The sequence below is a fragment of the Corvus hawaiiensis genome, chromosome 1 (genome assembly GCF_020740725.1).
Source record: "Corvus hawaiiensis isolate bCorHaw1 chromosome 1, bCorHaw1.pri.cur, whole genome shotgun sequence".
In the NCBI taxonomy this organism is placed as follows: Eukaryota; Metazoa; Chordata; class Aves; order Passeriformes; family Corvidae; genus Corvus; species Corvus hawaiiensis.
Genome location: NC_063213.1, coordinates 71,531,078 through 71,548,116, shown reverse-complemented (window position 1 = coordinate 71,548,116; position 17,039 = coordinate 71,531,078). Strand labels below are relative to the sequence as shown.

The 17,039-nt window shown below is 46.0% G+C and overlaps 1 protein-coding gene across 1 annotated transcript in view; it reads left to right on the top strand.

Annotated features, from left to right (window-relative positions):
- The first annotated feature begins 246 nt into the window (after positions 1 to 246).
- Positions 247 to 17,039, top strand: part of PHLPP1 (PH domain and leucine rich repeat protein phosphatase 1) — a 149,704-nt gene continuing 132,911 nt past the window's right edge. Inside the window, exon 1 of the mRNA XM_048310728.1 lies at positions 247 to 1,852. Coding sequence (XP_048166685.1) covers positions 502 to 1,852 — 1,351 coding nt within the window. The 5' untranslated portion in view covers positions 247 to 501. The remainder of the gene's footprint in view (positions 1,853 to 17,039) is intronic.

Genomic DNA, 17,039 nt, shown 5'->3' with positions numbered 1-17,039 from the left:
CGCGCTCCGGGCTTCCCGCCGGGCTCCCGCCCCGGAGCCTGCGCGGCCCCCGGAGCCGGCGGGAAGCCGCGGGACTACAGCTCCCAGCGGCCGCCGCGGGACTACAGCTCCCGGCAGCCCTCGCGCGCCGCCCGGGCCGGCTGGGAGTCATGCTGTGTTTATCGGCGAGGCCCCGCCCCGCCGCGCGAGCGGTGGCGTCACCCTCGCGAGCCTCCTTCGCTCCCCGTCGGCTCGTTAATATTCATGAGCCGCGCGCGCGCGGGGAGCGGCGGACGGTAGCGGGATCGCTCGCTCCTTGCCTGCTTGCCTCCCTCCCTAATGGCGCTGGCGACGGCCGGGGAGCGGGACTGAGCCGGGCACCGGCGGAATGCTTCCCGCGGCTGCTACGTAATCCCCCCCACCCCCGGGACGCGGCGCCGCGCTCCGCTCGGGCCCCCCCGCGCCGTGCTGAGCGGCGCTCCCAGCAGGGCGGCGGCGGCGGCATCCCCGGCCCCGCGGGCGATGGAGCCCGCGCAGCAGCGAGCGGCAGAAGCCCCGGCGGCGGGAAGCGGGCGGGGGGAGCCGGAGAGTGGCTCCCCGGGCAGGAGGAGTCAGGCGGAGAGCGGCGCGGAGCCGTCGGGCGGCGGCGGGCAGCTGGACGGCAAAGGAGCCGGCGGCCCGCGGCGGAGGCGAGGGGGAGCCGGCGGCTTCGCTCCTCCCGCGGCGCTGGCGGCCAGCGGGACTCCGGCGGCTCCCGGGGGGGCCGGCAGCGCTAACTCCCTGCTCCTGCGGCGAGGGAGGCTGAAGAGGAACCTCTCCACCGCCTCCCCCTCTGCCGGCGGCTCCCCGGCCCCCTCGCTGGGCACCCGCAGCTTGGACAGGAAGGCGCTGTTGCTGCTGAAGCCTCCCCGGCAGCTGCAGCCCCTGCAGCCCCCGGAGCGGGACTGGGTGCGGCGGGACCTGCAGCGGGGCTGCGTCCACGTCTACGAGCGGCACATGAACTGCTACCTGCGCCCGGTGCTCTGCACCCTGGAGACCACGGCGGCCGAGGTGGCCGCCCGGCTGCAGCAGCTCGGCCACCGGGGCGGCAGCAGCGTGGTGCGAGTGCTGGGCAAGGCGGGCGCGCCGCCGCCGCAGCCCCCGCCCGAACCGCCGGCGGGCCCCGCCGAGGCGCCGCCCGAGCCCGCGGCCGAGGGGCTGCGTCCGCAGCCGGACGAGAAACCCAGGAGCCGGCGGGGGACGCGGAGCGGGCTGTCCGGAGGAGGCTGCGGGGAAGCGCCGCGGCCCGACCGCCTGCCGCTGTGCAGCGGCGCCGAGGAGAGCGACTTGGCCGGCAGCCGGCCGAGCCCGGCGCCCTCCGACTTCAGCCCCGGGGCGCCGCCGGCCGAACTGTACCTTGCGGGGCCGCCGCTCTCCTGCCCCTCCCTGCTGGGGGAGCTGGGGCCGGCCGGCTCCGACACCGAGAGCTTCAGCCCCAGCGCCGAGAGCGTCTCCGACCGGCTGGACCCCTACAGCAGTGGCGGCGGCGGCGGCTCGTCCTCCTCGGACGAGCTGGAGGTGGAGCCGGCGCCCCCCGACGGGGTGGAAGAAGCAGGTGCGGGGCCGGGCCGGGGCCCCCCCTGCCCGGGGGAGCTGTCCCCGGGGCGGGCAGTGGGGGTGCCGGCGGGCGCGGCCGGCGGGCGGGAGCAGCCAGCGGGGCCGCCCGCTCTGTATGTACAGCTGCACGGGGAGACCAGCCGGCGGCTGGAGGCCCACGAGAAGCCGCTGCAGATCCAGAACGACTACCTCTCCCAGCTGGGCTTCCGGGACCTGTGGCGGGTGCAGGAGGAGGGCATGGACTCGGAGACCGGCTGCCTCATCCGCTTCTACGCCGGTGAGCGGGGCCGGGGGGCGACCGGGGAGAAGGGGCGGGAGCCGCGCCCACTGCCCCGGCTGTTGACGCCGTGGGCGCCGGGATGAGCGGAGGGCGTGCGGGTGGCTGGGCGCTGGTCCTCCGCCGGGCTGTCCCCTGTCACGGGAAAGGTGGCCCGGGGCTGTCCCCTGTCACGGGGAAGGCGGCCCGCGGGTGTCTCCGCGCCGCGCCGGGGAGGGGCCATGCCGGGAGGTCCCCGGCGGCGGCGGGAAGCGCTGCCCCGAGCCGGCTGCTGGGAGAAGCCGCGGTGTCAGCTGCGCTCAGGCTGCTCCAGCGCTGTGCCCAGAGCAGCCTCCCCTCCCTTCAGCGCCTCGGTAATGGAGGTCGCGCTTGTGTTGTTTTCCCGTTCCCAGCAGCGGCACTGGGCGTTCGAGGTTAAATCAGCCTTAATCTACTATTGCTTTCCCTAGTGACGAGGAATTGTATCGGTGCCGCTGCCGGGCACGGGAGGTCGAAGGCGGTTCCAAGTGTTTGCGGGATGCCGGCAGCTCGCTTACGGTTTAATGGAGCTGCGTGCTCGCTCCGGGGTGCGCCGAACCCGCCCCATCGCGGAGCCGGGGGCACAGCCGGCTCCTTCCCAAGGGGAAGCCCCGCGCAGTTCTTGCTCCTGTAATAGGTTACAACAGTACAGGGCACGCAGATGCCTGAGCTGAGAGCGGTGCATTCCTGCAAACAAAATCCTGCACTTGGCTTTCCGCGTTGTTGGCATCAGTTTTTCCCGTTAGAGTGGTGGCACTTCACTGAGAGACTGAGGCAGTAAGTGAGAGAAGTAGGGAAGCAGAGGTCATGGTCTTTGGAAGCGGGGTGGTCAAAGCCTTTTTTAATGAAAAGGGAGAAGCCTTGTAATGGAGCTTTGCTGTTACAGCATACAGTACAAAATTTGGAGAGTGTTGGGTGGAAAAGTTAGCTCCCACGTCGTAATTATGCAACCTTCTGCAGTTTTAGGGAGGTTTAAAAATACCTTGTGTGTCAGTTAGTTGGTGTAAAAGACTTACTGTAATCTCGGAACTTCTTGGGTTTTAACTGTCCTGTACATCTCTTCAAAAAGGAGATGTTTAATGCCCAAGTATGCATTCAAATACCTTGTAAGTTTACCTGTGAAACAGGTAAATGTGATATTCCGAGATGAGGTCATGCTAGCAAAGTAGCACATGCCATCCATCCCCTGTCTGGGTTGGCTGAGCAGAATGGTCCTTCAATGAACCGTGAAAATTCAGTGCTTTAACTCTGAAAAATACAGAGATTCTTTTCTCGAGTGAATTCCGCTGAATGTCAAATGGAGTCGGTAATGGTGGGGTGGGAAGGAGAACAGTACACTGGATAAGTGCCCTTTATTCATAAGAGAATATGGGAGTGGTGGCAAGTGGTCGATTCAGCTTTTCTTCAGATTTTCCGATTGTACAATAACCCTGGCATAACGAGTGCAAAAGTATTATTTGTTAAAGGAATTGACAGAAGTAGGTTAGATGCATTGGGGTTAGAAAGTAGCTTAAAATACTTTTTTTCAGATGATGATTGTGGTCTTTTGTGTTTCTCTGCCGTGCTGTTGAGGATGGAAGTCAGGAGGTGATGCTGGGAGGGATGTTGCTTCCTTTATTTCCAGTCCCACCCCACCATTAAATGGGGATGCACACACGTGTTTTAAATTGGGACAGCTGTGTGCCTCCTTTTCTAACAGGATGTGTTCTAAAGAAAACACAATCAGGAAACACGGCAAAGTCTTACACACAGCTAAGCCTGTTTGCATGTAGTTTTAATGCATTAAATGATTAATTATACATGCTAAATGAGGATGTTCCAACTCTGTTTTATTTCAGTGTCTCAACTTGACTGCTAACGTAGCTCATACATTTTAGACTTCCTTGTACAAAACTACCAGATAGAAGGGTATTTCTGTGAGCATACATAGGATTAAATTAATGCAAATTTCTTATGCAAGTTCATATGCTAACAAGTATGCCTCTGTACTTCAAAAGTGCAGCGTTTTTTGAAATCTTTATCTCTTTGAGGGGATCTGTGATCAACTTCTAAAACACCTGTGAAAAGAAACACCTTGTAAAAGAAAGGTTGCAGCATCTAACGTACCAGACCAGCCAAAAACAGCTAAGAAAATATTACTGACATGTAATCATACCAATTTTATGTAACTGTCTTGGCAAGTTATCTCTGCTTCCTTATTTTATACACACACAACCTGAAGATGAAAGGGAGGGAAGGAGAGACACTTAAAAAGAATACACACCAAATTACACTGGAAAGTGGAGCGGTTTTTTTGGCCCCAAAGTTAAGTGTTTTGCTTAGGAGAAATACCTTTTTAATAAATGGTCCTCCAGGATCATACCCTAAGGAAAGCTTTAAAACAGTGATTTCCTGTTTGCCTAGGACTTCGTTGATTTAAGCGGGCTGGCTTGTCCCAATGGATAGAGAACCACTAGCATCTCTGTCCCTGTAATTTCCTGCAAACTGTCTCAGTAGGATTTGGTGATACTGGTCTTGTACTGATGTGAAATGGCATAAACCTAGGTTGGATTTATTGCATTGCTTCTAGAAGGAATTCTTTCACCTAATCCCCCTGGAGTGGGGAGAGAAGAAGGGACTGAAGTGATGACTTGGTTTTTGGTTGGGTTTTTTTTTTTTTTTTTTATTTCTGAGGGGAGAGAGCTTTAAGACTGGAAGATGACTGTACTGAAACTTAATGTTACAAATTCCAAATAAGACAATATAGCAGATAGTTTTGGGGATTGCTGTAGGCTGGCAATTTCTCCTGTTGTGGAATCTGGAAAACACAGATTAAAAAAATTATTGCTAGGAGAACTGCAGAGAATCAGAATTTTCTGCTATGACAAAACAGTTTTCTTTATAAAAAGCAATCCACAAATATTCTGTAAATGAAATATCTGGTCTTTTAAAAACCCTCAAAACCAAAATGGGACACTAAGACGGTAAAAGTGCTTCCTGTACATTGCCTTGGTTTGTTTCAGAATGTGGTTAGTGCATGTTTATTCTGGTGTCTCCTCTCGTTTTCTTCCTCAAGAGCGTGAATGTGGTTGATTTCTTCAGTGTCTTGACTGTAAGCATTAAACAGATAACACCACTGCTAAAACAAAATCCCTTACAGCTTTAAGGGGCTCGTCCTACTCCCTGTAACATCAATTTAAGCAAAACTGGGCATTAGTGATTGGTCAGGCATGTCAATTTTTCTATCTGTTGAACCCTGTCTTAACAAAATATAATGTCCTCAAAGTTTGAAATACCTAATCTCTATTTAAAAGGATATGGTTAAATAGCTTTCTGTTGAGATACTGTGTGACTGAGCTATGGAACTGTGTAAGAATCCATAGTGCAATTACAGTCATGATATTGTCGCTGGGAGACCGATTAGGTCAGACTTCCTAAACTATTCCTAAAATCTCAAGAGTGGCTGTGATCCAGAAGACTTCTTGCAAACAAGTTATAATATTTCTTATTGCTCCGTAAAAATAATTGTTGTCCCAGTGGCCTTGTCTTCCCTATAATTTGCATGTAGAAGGAAAAACAGACTAATACAACAATCTCATTTAAAGCTGCAAAACTGCTTATTTGTTTTAGATCAAAAATAAGCATGGAATTCTATTCAGTGCTGTGTTCTGGAGCTTCTGCATGGCAAGGAGCATGAGTAACATGATCCTGGTCTTGAAGACTGGTTCAGTACAATGGATGTTTGAGGCTTTTTTGTTTTAGTGCCTGAAAGGTGATGTTTCTGATTCTGACACTTGGCCACCATTAAATTCTCTGCCCCCTGATGTGACATAGGGCTTCTGCACCTGCTGGTGTCATCAAATATATCACTTTTTCAGTAGATGACTGCCTATAGGCAGAATACTAAGAAATGCCAGATGTAATTAGGGGTGTTAATTTTGCATCTGGTTGTCATGTATTACTTGGGAAGAGATCCTTTTGGCTCACATGGCCTTTTGGAAAGCTGTGAAGAAAAATGAATCTAGCTTGGTCTTGAAGTACGTTTTAAGGGATGTTGTTCTGTCCAGTAAAGAAAAGGGTGGGAAGATCCAGTGTCAGGATCAGTTGCGCTGCTCTGAGTAACTGTGTTTGCTTGCCTTCTTTAAAAAAAGTACATCTTTTAGTTGGGGTCATACTGAGACTTCCAGCTAGATAGATGGAAACACGGTTTCAGGTGCTTAGTTTAGAAGGTGGCAGAGGCCTGGCAATGCAAGCTTTGCTGAATGTGAAATGTATTGAGTTGCTGGGTTCTTGTTGTGCTACTTGGTGAATAACTCAGTTCAGCTATTTAATACGTTGATAAACTTGATTTAAGGTGACTAAGTGCTGTTATGGAGGGGAAGCGTGCCAGAGACACTCTTTTTATTATTAACTGAGTGTGGGAGAACAGTTGTGCCCTAAAAAGCTGCTTTTGCAGCACTGACATAGTTCTGACATCTAATATCTTCAACATGAAAGGAATTAATTCACATTAATGTGAATGGATGTCTTTTTGCAGGTGTGATTGGACAGGGGAGGTCTCTGTGAACTTGTCTGAAACCAAAAGGAAGAACAGCCTCTGCCTAGGGCTTCTATAATCTTGATGGGGTTTTTTTTCCTTCATAACATGACTTGGATGAACATTCTTTTACCTTGTAATCGTTTATGTGTTGGCATCTCCTGCAGAGAGAAGTAATACCTAAAACTTTCCTCTTTGGGAAACTCTCACATTTCAGCTACATAGCAGTTTAAACCCAGGCTTGGTCCATGTGGGTCCCAAGGTAAGGACATTTCTAGTCCTGTTCTGCAGGAAAGTTTAAAATGGTTGCGGTGCCTTTAGCTGGCTCCACCTGTTCATGCGCATAGCTGTTTGCTTATCTCCTGTTGGAATGGGGTCTTTCTGAGGTAGGCAGCTTTCAGGGGGGCTCTCAGGGCTCCTGCGCAGGAGGAGCCGAGCAGATAATGCTGGAATGCTGGTGCAGCTGAGCTTTGGTATGTGACAGCTGTTAAGTACAATGGTTTTTGCAACTTTTAAATTCTGTTGTACTCCTGGCTAGCATCCATAACTTAAGTACGTGTTAAGTACCAACACGGGAGATTTTAATGTGATGTGCATAGCAGTTACTATATATACTAAATATGTAGTACCTAATTTGGTACATCCAGGAGCTGAATTTCTTCATTGCTGCAGCACAGAATGCGGCATTCTTTTTTCTTTTCTCTTCACTTAATGTGTTTTGATACTGTCCTTCTTGCATTTTTCTACCAATTATTCTCCCCCGTCTTTTTTTTTTAACTGTACATAAACATCCTCTTTATGATGGAATTGCTGATATGCCTAAGAGCCCTTCTGTAATTAAAGCATCCATCTGTTCTGTTAGGACACTGACAGACTGCTATGCATCTAAAGCACTACATAGTTCTTTGGGAGGTACTGCTTAATAGAACAAAAAAAAAAAGGATTCATTCGAACCAGTGTTAGCAACTGGTGTGTGCTTCTTAACTATCAAAACCTGCTTTGATAGTTAAAACAATCTCTTTATAAAACAATATAAAGAGATACTCATTTCTTGTTTAAGTGATCCTGTAGAAAAGAGGCAAGTCTAAGACAACCTGCCTGAGCAGGTCAGTTTGAAAAAATATATGCATATAGAATTCCATAGAATAGAAGTTTAGAGATGGAAATCCTGGAGACTGCTACTTGCAATACTTAGCTTTTTGTTTTGGAGGAAACCTGTACCTCATATGCTTACCTCTTTATTTCCCTCTGCGTTAAGGGGTGATCATTTTGAATAACTATTTAAGCTATTAGTACATTAATTTAGGGGGGAAAAAAGCAAAAGAAATCAAAACCTGACCTTCTATTTGCCTTGGACAGAAGCAAAGGTAGTTTGACTTAGTCTTCAGTGTTTCATTATTTCACTTCTTGAGGAATGGGGCACACTGGCATTTCAGATCAGATCAAAGTGCTCGTGGTCTTGTTTTCAGCTTCCCTTGAGTCAGTTTCATTGCTCTATTTTAGAACTTTTGCTCAAATGAGGATTTGCACTCTGGGAAGCCATTTGTCTGGAGTAGCTCTGTAATATCTATATTCTTTAACCCAGAGAACTGAAAGATACAGTTACCTTTGAGGGTATTTTGGTAAAATATTTGGTGTGTGTGTATTCAAATGGAATGGATTTTGATGCTTGAAGTCAGTTGCAGTTATTGCAGGGAAACTTAAGTAAAAAGGGTGGGGCAGGGTGTACCAAAATATCTTCAGGTTTGTAAACTTCACTGTCTTGACCATGTGATTCTGTCTTAGTTTTTCCTTCTCTGAGATGTTTTAAGAGAAATGCAACCAACCTTCATAAACAACTAAAACATTTTAAACTCACTGAAAAATGAATGTGTCTTAACTTTTTCTGTATTTGCCTCTAAGACAGGAATTCTGGAAGACCAAGCCCTTCACAGGATATTTAAGAAACATCACACGAGGACAATGGTCCTCATTTAAAAAAACCCCAATGATATCTTGCTTAAGAAAATCATCTGAGAGATTGGAAACCTGTTAAAATTACAACTACATGGTACTGTCAGAGTTATGTATAGATTTGAGGTAGTTAAGCTCTATAGATTTTATGGCAGAAAATTTCTGTGAAAATCCTAGATTTTTCAGTTTTGTGCTTCATTCCAAAGTGCCATGTTTTATTCTTTGTGTAACTTTTGTCCTTAAATAGCTGTTCTGGACAGTTGAATTAGCTGTAGTGTTGCCTTTTTTGTGAGTGTAATCTGTACATTTTTCACTAGAAAATAACCTGTATTCGTTGTAGATTAGTTATTTTTTCAATTCGGCTGGCATTTATCCACTGTGGTATCTTAACATAGATACCGCTTTCTAAAAATAACTCGTGGCAAATTCTAACTGAACATTTTCCCACCGATTGCTGGTATAGACTGAAGTCACCTTAGGTATCTGAGAATTTTAAACTTAAGTATTATTTATGATATATTTTATTTAACCCTTAGTTTACTTTTTGTCACATGCGTGGCGTGCGATAAACTGTTACATGTAAAGAAAAGACATCGCTTGCTGTTTGGAATGCAGCAGCTGTTGTACAGTCACGGAGGGATGTATGTGGGTTTTAAGTGAATAAAAATACTGTGCTCTGCTGAAGTTCCATTCAGGATTTCAGGTAGGCAAAACTAATAGTAGAACTAGTTTTGTGTGATGTCTGTGCTGGCATAGCTGCTGTGGTGTTTGGTTTTTTTTAAAAAGGCACTGTCAGTAATCGCCCTTTGGGGTCTCGTCTGTTACTCACCATGTCACTACCCTTTGCACTCCCTGCCACTGTCATGTAAAATCATTTAGTTACATAAGTGGATAGTCCAGGTTCTTTATGCCAGTTGCCCCAGCCAGAATTCCTTTTGCTTCCCTGGTTAGGAGACTTTCTGCTCCCATGGTTGTGGTTAAATATGTGAAAGAATGGGAATGGTACATAATCTCTTGGGAGTTTTGTACCCCCTTCCTGCTTCATCCCCCCATTATTATAGGGGCAAAAGTTGTTCTTTGGAGGACATGGCATTTAAAAATGACAACTGTAAAATCAGGAAGAAAGACCTCTTGGAGTGAAGGCATTTAATTTCACAACATAGCATACTATTCTTTGAAGCTTTTTCTGTGGATAGGGAAGTAAAATTTCTTCCAGCTGGCTTTGACTTATTTGGAGGGATACTGAAGATACTCGTTGCTCAACTAACTGTGTATTCCTTGATTTGACAGCTAAGAATAGCTATTTACATATTGATGCAAAATACTGAGTTTCAGGGGATTTTTCTCTCCAGTTTTATCTAGTTCTTGGTAGGAGGAAAATGAAAATTGTGTAAGTGGGCAAGATTTTTGGAGTTTAACTCAACGTGTTTTTGTGGGCCAGAGGTAAATTTGTTCCTCTGCGGGGTATTAATTGTTCATGGTCTTGTGCGGTGGCAACGGAAATCTTCAGCATTACTAGGCTCTGGATTGTAATAATATTTCTCAAACCCCCATAATAGCCACTTGAACCAGCTCCTCTCATCTGCAAGCACTCCAAATGCCATGCCAACTTATTTAAATAAAGACAAAACAATGGGCCTTGGTCCAAGGGGTAACGAGGAGCTGGAATGCCTTTGAAGTTCAGGACCCTGGGCTGTAGGTGCAATTTACATAAACCTCATTATGTAATCTGAATGCAGTTTCTCTTCCTGTTTGTTCGATTTATGAAGCTTTGTGTCCAAAGAGAAAGAGATAGTAAGACCTGTAATTAAGATAAGGAGCAGGCCACTCCTTTTCTGAATGTGTGCTCTGGGGAGGAGAGAATTGTAGATGCAGCATTAAGAGTAGAACAAAACCTGTGATTCAGGCACCTTCAGTTGATGAGAATAATACTGACTCTTTTCCTTTGAAAAAGCTGCATGGTTCTTTAAACAATAACTATGCCTTGTTCAAGCTATTATTCGCTCTCATATAAATGGTACAGAAAAGCTTGAAAGTTCTTACCAGCAACAATTTTGCTTTTATGTGTGCCATGGAGGAGCTCTATCTAAGGAGCTCTCATCAGTTTTAATGCTGCCTTGGAAGTTGTAAGTATCTAAGTGGACAATGAGTTTTGTGATCAGAATGTGTACAGAGGTGTTTTGTTGTTCTCATTCAAGCACTTGCTTTGTCTTACTGTCAGATCCTTGCTAACCTTTTTCTTACAGCAGATAGTAAGTAGGAGCACTGCATTTATGCTTAGTCCTACAAGCAGCAGAGCTAACTATGTGTGCAATCTACTTGCTTATTGGATGATTGGTCAGATGAACCAGTGACTCCTTACCATGAGTTATTTTATGATGATTGACTCAGATTCATAGAATTGTTAAGGTTGTAAAAGACTTCCAAGGTCATTGAATCCAACCTTTGATTGAATACCTCCATGCCAACTAAACACTAAGTGCCATGTCCTGTTGTTTCTTGAATGCTTCCAGGGATGGTGACTTCACCACCTTCGGGGGCAGGCTATTCCAATGCCTCACCACCCTTTCAGTGAAGAAATTCTTCCTGATGTCCAGCTTGAATCTCATGTGGTGCAGCTTGAGGCCATTTCCTCTTGTCCTGTCACTTGCTGCCTGGGAAAAGAGACCACCCCCACCTGGCTACAGCCTCCTTTCAGGCAGCCATAGAGAGTGATAAGGTCCTCCGCTCCCCAACCTCCTTTTTTCCAGGCTAAACACTCGCAGCTCCCTCAGCTGCTCCTCATCAGACTCGTGCTCCAGCCCTTCATCAGCTCTGTTGCCCTTCTCCAGACTCGCTTCAGCACCTCAATGTTCCTCTTGTAGTGAGGGGATCAGAACTGAACACAAGATTCCAGGTGCAGTCTCACAAATGCTGAGGACAGGAGGACAATCACTGCCCTGCTCCTGCTGGCCACACTATTGCTGATCCAGGCCAGGATGCCACTGGCCTTTTTGGCCACCTGGGCACACTCTGGCTCCTGTTCAGCTGCTGTCAGCCAGCACCTGCAGGTCCTTTTCCACCTGGCAGCTTTCCAGCCACTCTGCCCACAGCCTGTAGCTCCGCATGGGGTTGTTGTGACTGAAGTGCAGGACTAGTAAGTGATGGAGGAGGGGTATTTTTCCTTCGTCTGTGTTCTACTTAGTGGGACAGAGGGACCTCTAGGGGACATCAGTGAGCAATCATTTTATTTATGAAACTTACTAGGTTGTCTCAGACAGTTACTGCATGTCACCATTGACTTTCCACATCTACATCTATTTGCTTTCATGCTATAAAGTTTGTCTGTTGAAATAAAAAAGTTAATGACAAAGTGTTAAGAATGAAGTGGTGGAACATCTGGAAGACGACTAGCATGTCTAATGAACTGAAGTTAACAGTCTAGGAGCTCTTGGTTTCTTCTGGTACCAGTATTTTTTGGCCACAAACACTAAAGCATGATACTTTGCGGGTTGCAAACAGGATGTGTCTCAAAGAGAAGTTATTCACATATGTCTGGGAGATGCAATTTAACATTTTAGAAACACCAACAGGACTTTGTGTAATATGTAATTATACAAAATTATTCCTGAGTTGAGGACTTCCAATGTACTGTCTTGGTAAAAGCATGCAGCTCATAGTATGGTTGTGTAGATTAAAAATTCGTTATTTAGAAGTAGACCTGAGTTTATATCCTTTCAGAGCAAGCAGTTAGCCTGTGTGTCTTGGGTGTCCTAGCTAATAAAAGAAAGGACTGACTGAAAATATTTGAAATGTCCAAGCTCTGGGAAGTTGCTGGGGATGTGTCTTATATCTTTTTTTCTTTTTCGTTTTGTTTTTGTTTTTTGGGGGGAGTAGGTGGGTTGGTTTGGTGGCATGAAAAACATGTCCCTTGTCTGTATCAATTAAATTAGAACTTATAGTCTGTATATTCCCTGTGAATAAACAGAAGATTAATGCGATACATTTCAGGCTATTAGATACTGAAACTGTTTCCATTTCATGACTTCCAGAACAATGGTATCATCTGTATAAGCATATTCATCCCTGCTAAGATTAGACTATAGCTCTGAGGACTGCTTGGTGTGTGTCTCTTTAATCTCCTTAATCAAATAATAACTTTAATTCCTGCTAATATGAGAAGAGTACGTTAAATTATTTTACTTATTTTGCTTTGCAGGTTAAATATTGGATGCGTCTCTTGTAAGAAAAATGCTTCAGAATGTTTCTTTTCTAAATCTTTGTGATAAAAGACCCTAGTTTATTTTGCAACTTGCAGCTTCTTGTAATTGAAACCTAGAATGAAAATATATAGATCAGTACCACTAGATACTGTAGTACAGAGATTAAGACACCTTGTAGCCTCCTGTGGACTAGGTCATATTCTTCTGTGAGTGTCTGAGTAAATGTTTCTCTGGACAAAACAGTCTGCTAGAGCCTGAGGTATATATGATGTTTAATCTGCAACACTGGGTGGGATGTGATCCTTTGTGCAGTGCTCCACGGGAGTGTGAGCAGTTTCAGCACCTCTTGCTGCTTCAGTTCTGTGTTAATAGGAGATGTATTTTGAGTTCCTGAGAAATAACTGATACTACTTAGTTACACTGTGGAAATGGGGAATGCAGATTTGTCACCTTAGTTGTGAACAGCACTGTCTTGAGAGTGTCAGCAGGTTGCCAAGCAGAAATCAACTGTAGATTCTTTCAGCCTAGAACAGGCAGCTAGATACTTCCCACCCCTTTTGCCTTCTTGTTTTTCCTTCTTTTTTCCTACTTTTCTTTTTTTTGCGGTGCTTTTATTTTTCTTCTTTTTCTGTTTTTCCTTTTGTCTTTTTCCCTTCCCCCCTTTTCTTCCTTTTTCCTCTTTTTTCCCCCCCTTTCCTACTCCTTTTTCTGCTGGAAGTTTTTTGGACATTCTTGGCTGCATTTGCCAGCTCAGCCATTTTGTACAACTTGAGTCTTCTTATTCAAGATTTTGAAGGGTTTCTTTTCAATACGCATGTATCAGCAGGCCTCTTTGTGTGTTCCTCATTCTCCTGTGCCTGTATCTGTAAAGCTGTGTATCAAACAGTACCCCTGCATTATTTGTGGAAAAGAGCATTTGTTCTAGCATGGATAACACAGGGCTGCAAGAATAAGTAAGTAAAATTCTCTCCAGAGAGTCACAGCACATGGCTGTAACAAATCCAACAAGTTGCTGTCTGTATATGTCAACAGTGTAGCATCAGGCAATGGTGTAGTCAAAAGAGATAAAAAGAATAGAGCCTTAAAGCAGTTTAAGGTGTACTGTATCTTTATATTACAGGAATAAGCATTTGAAAAGTTTTTAGGTTTTTTTTTTTGTTTGTTTAAATAAAAAATGCTGTGTCACATGTATGCGCTTCATCCAGGAAAGCATCTCCAGCAAATGTAGGATTTTAAAAGGCAAGGGTTGTGGCCCGAACTGTCTATTAGAAGAATTTGTAAACTGGTTATGAAATAAAGGAAAAAAAGGCTGATTTTGCATAGTAAGAATTATGGCTGATGGTAGAAGAGTTCATGCTGTTATAGCCTTTGAACCTAGGATTGGATATACTGATTGTTTGGCATTAGACTGACTTGTAAACAGTGGTATTACATGCAACATATCCTTAAAGCTTCTGCTTTTTAGGAATGTGCGCAGCAGACACGGAGGAGATTCAGCATTTGGCACTGCTCTCATGTTTGCTGTCACCAGCTAAGCTAGGCATGATCAACTAGACAAGTTAAATAAAACATGGAGTTAGCAATCATTGTCCTTTCTGTATTGTGAAGGAAAGTGCTGCTGGGGAGTAGGGAGTATTGTACAGGGAAAGTCTAGTCTCCTCTTGTAGCCCCAAAAAAGGTAGGATTCCTGGTAGGCAGGTCCTGGGAACTCAGTGTTCCGATTTCTGTCCAGAAGAGAACTGCATACCAACCACAGGAGGTTTAATGGGGCAAGTGCCGATTCTGCACCTGGAATGTGGGAACCCGGGAATGCGAGGTTGGAGAGAAGCCTCACAGAGATCTGGGGATCCTGGTCAATGGCAAGTAGAGTATGAGTCAGCAGTGTGCCTTTGCAGCCAAAAGGGCTTAACAATGTCCTGAGGTGCATCGGGCACAGCATCACCAGCCAGCTGAGGAAGAGGATTGTCCTGCTCTGCTCTGCACTGGTGCAGCCTCACCTTGAATACTGTGTGCAGTTTTGCATACTGCGATATAAGAAAGATTTCAAGCCATTGGAAGGAGTCCAAAGGAGGGCTGCAAAGATGGTGGAGGATCTAGAGGGGAAGTGTTAAGAGGAGCGGCTGAGGTCACTTGGTTTGCTCAGCCTGGAGGAGACTGAGGGGGAGACCTCATTGCAGCCTGCAGCTTCCTCCCGACCTGGGGGAATGGCATGAAGCTGTGTCAGGGGAAGTTTAGGCTGGATGTCAGGAAACCACCAGAATCTGGCTGAACACTGGAATGGGCTCCCCAGGGAAGTGGTCGTGGCACCAGGCCTGCCAGAGTTCAGGAAGTGTTTGGACAACATTTTCAGATACACGATGTGATTCTTGGGGCTGTTGTGTGCCAGGTCAAGAGTTGGAATTCAGTGATCCTTGTAGGTCACTTCCAACTCAGGATATTCTATGATTCTATGTGTCCTTGTCACTGGTGAACACAAGAACAACTGTAATTTTTATAGAGGTGAACTGTTCTTGCATCTATGTTTTCTTTGTTCTGTGAGGTTCTTAACCCTGTTGCACTTGGAGTTGGGGAATTGCCTTTTCAGATGTGATATTGTTAGTTCAGGTTTGTTCTGTTGCTGTGCACATTGGCAATCCTTAATTAGAGGTGGTATTTAATCTTGCTCTTCAGTAGGTTCTTTGGCCATTATGCCTTGGCGCTATGGATTTGAGGTTGTACCGGTATTTTTCTTCACATTTTTTTTGCATTTTTCACATTCAGGTTTTACTTTAGTTCATATCCACTAATTTTCATGTACAGCATGTTCTCAGTTGAAAGTCCTTTGGGCTGTTCTCTGTAGACATGACTATACTGCTTTGCACCAAAGTATGTAGTTGTCCAAAGGTGGTTGGAGACTAATGTCTAACTTTCATACCTAATGTAGATGCTCTCCATACCAAAACAAATGCTGTGGCCTAAAGATTTTTATGCCCGCTTTTTATTTTTATAGAACCACTAAACTTTTTGTGGCAGCAATGTCTGAATATAATGATGTCTTCATCCATAGCAGGGAAATAGTGCAAATATCCTTATTTCCCTAATGAAATATTAGACAAACCTTGTCTTATCATTCATACATAAACATCCTGTTCTGTCTTTTTGGATTCTTTTGTGCATTTGCTTCTCCACAATGGAGTTACAGCTGTCCTTTTGTCAACTCAGGCTTAGGAGAATACACCTGTGGGACTGTCTGCAGGCAGGCACACCTGGCAGCTTTGCTCCGGATGTGAATATTTGCTTTCCTTCTTGTTAGTGAAAAGCGTGGTGGTAGCTGGTTGCAGGTCCCATTAAGCCATGCCAGCAGGCCACTACCCTGAGCATTTCACTGTGATTTGATGAGATGTAGGGCTGTCACCTTTCTGGCAAGGCACAAGGTGCTGTTGTCTCACCCGTACCAGCCTGGGTTCCCAAATTGCAGGCATGGCCAGCTGAACTGTAAAAATGAGTGCACGGTGCTCTCTGCATGAGTCATTTTGATCTTTCCCTCTGTGTGCTATTCTTGCCCTGTCCATTTTCTGATGTGTATGTGAGGCTGTTCAGAGATTTGATGAGCAACAGAGTCCTCAATAAGAGGAAGCTGCTGTGACTTTGTTTCCTAATGACCTGTAAGGCAAATTGCTGGGTGCATTTGTTCCTTGGTAGTTATAAAGGGGGGGAAAGTAGCACATGATCAGGGAAAAAAAGTAGAGTTTTTGCATCTCGCTGTTTACTGGTAGTTGTTACTCTTTCTTCATGTGTGTGCTTTGGTTTTTACTGAAGGCACTTGAAGTGAACAGAGGGTTTGAATGCTGATGTATGACTTCATCTAGTTAGGGGTTGAAGGTACAGGGATAAATACGCTTGTAGCTTGCTTTCAAGTGTCACGAGTCTTGTGGTGAGTGAAGAGCAAAGGTAAAAACCCCATGTGGTAGAGAAGCACGGCTTGTCCTAGAGTAGCTGGTGAGAACTCTTGCCTGCAGGTAGAGCAGTGCTTTACCACCATTGGCAGCTCTGCTGGATCTGGCAGCAGTGTGGTGGTGACATCACCCTGAGGAGAGGGAGGTTAGGCAGAGTCACTGGGGCTGCTTGTTCTGCGCAGGCACTTGGGAAAGGGTTTCTTTCGTATGCTGTCTAATAGATTCAGCCTTTTATTTTATAATATAATTAAATAACCAAGCCTTTGTGAGGCTCCTGAATTCCTTTAATTTAGCGGCAGCACAGAAGCTGAATTCAGAGCATTCATGGGCCTGTACTATCTCCCTGACTACTTGCCAGGTCTATTCATGCTGTTCTGAGTGCAGGAAGTTCTCACATTCATTCAGGGTTGGGGGGGTGGGGGTGGAAGGCGTTGTGTGGTTGGTTTTTTTTTTTTTGTAAGCAAGGGAAATGGTTATAAGGAAAATTCTTCAGCGATTCCCTGGGACCAATTTACCAACTGTTAATCTGTGAGTAAATAATGGGAACAGTTTATACACTTGGC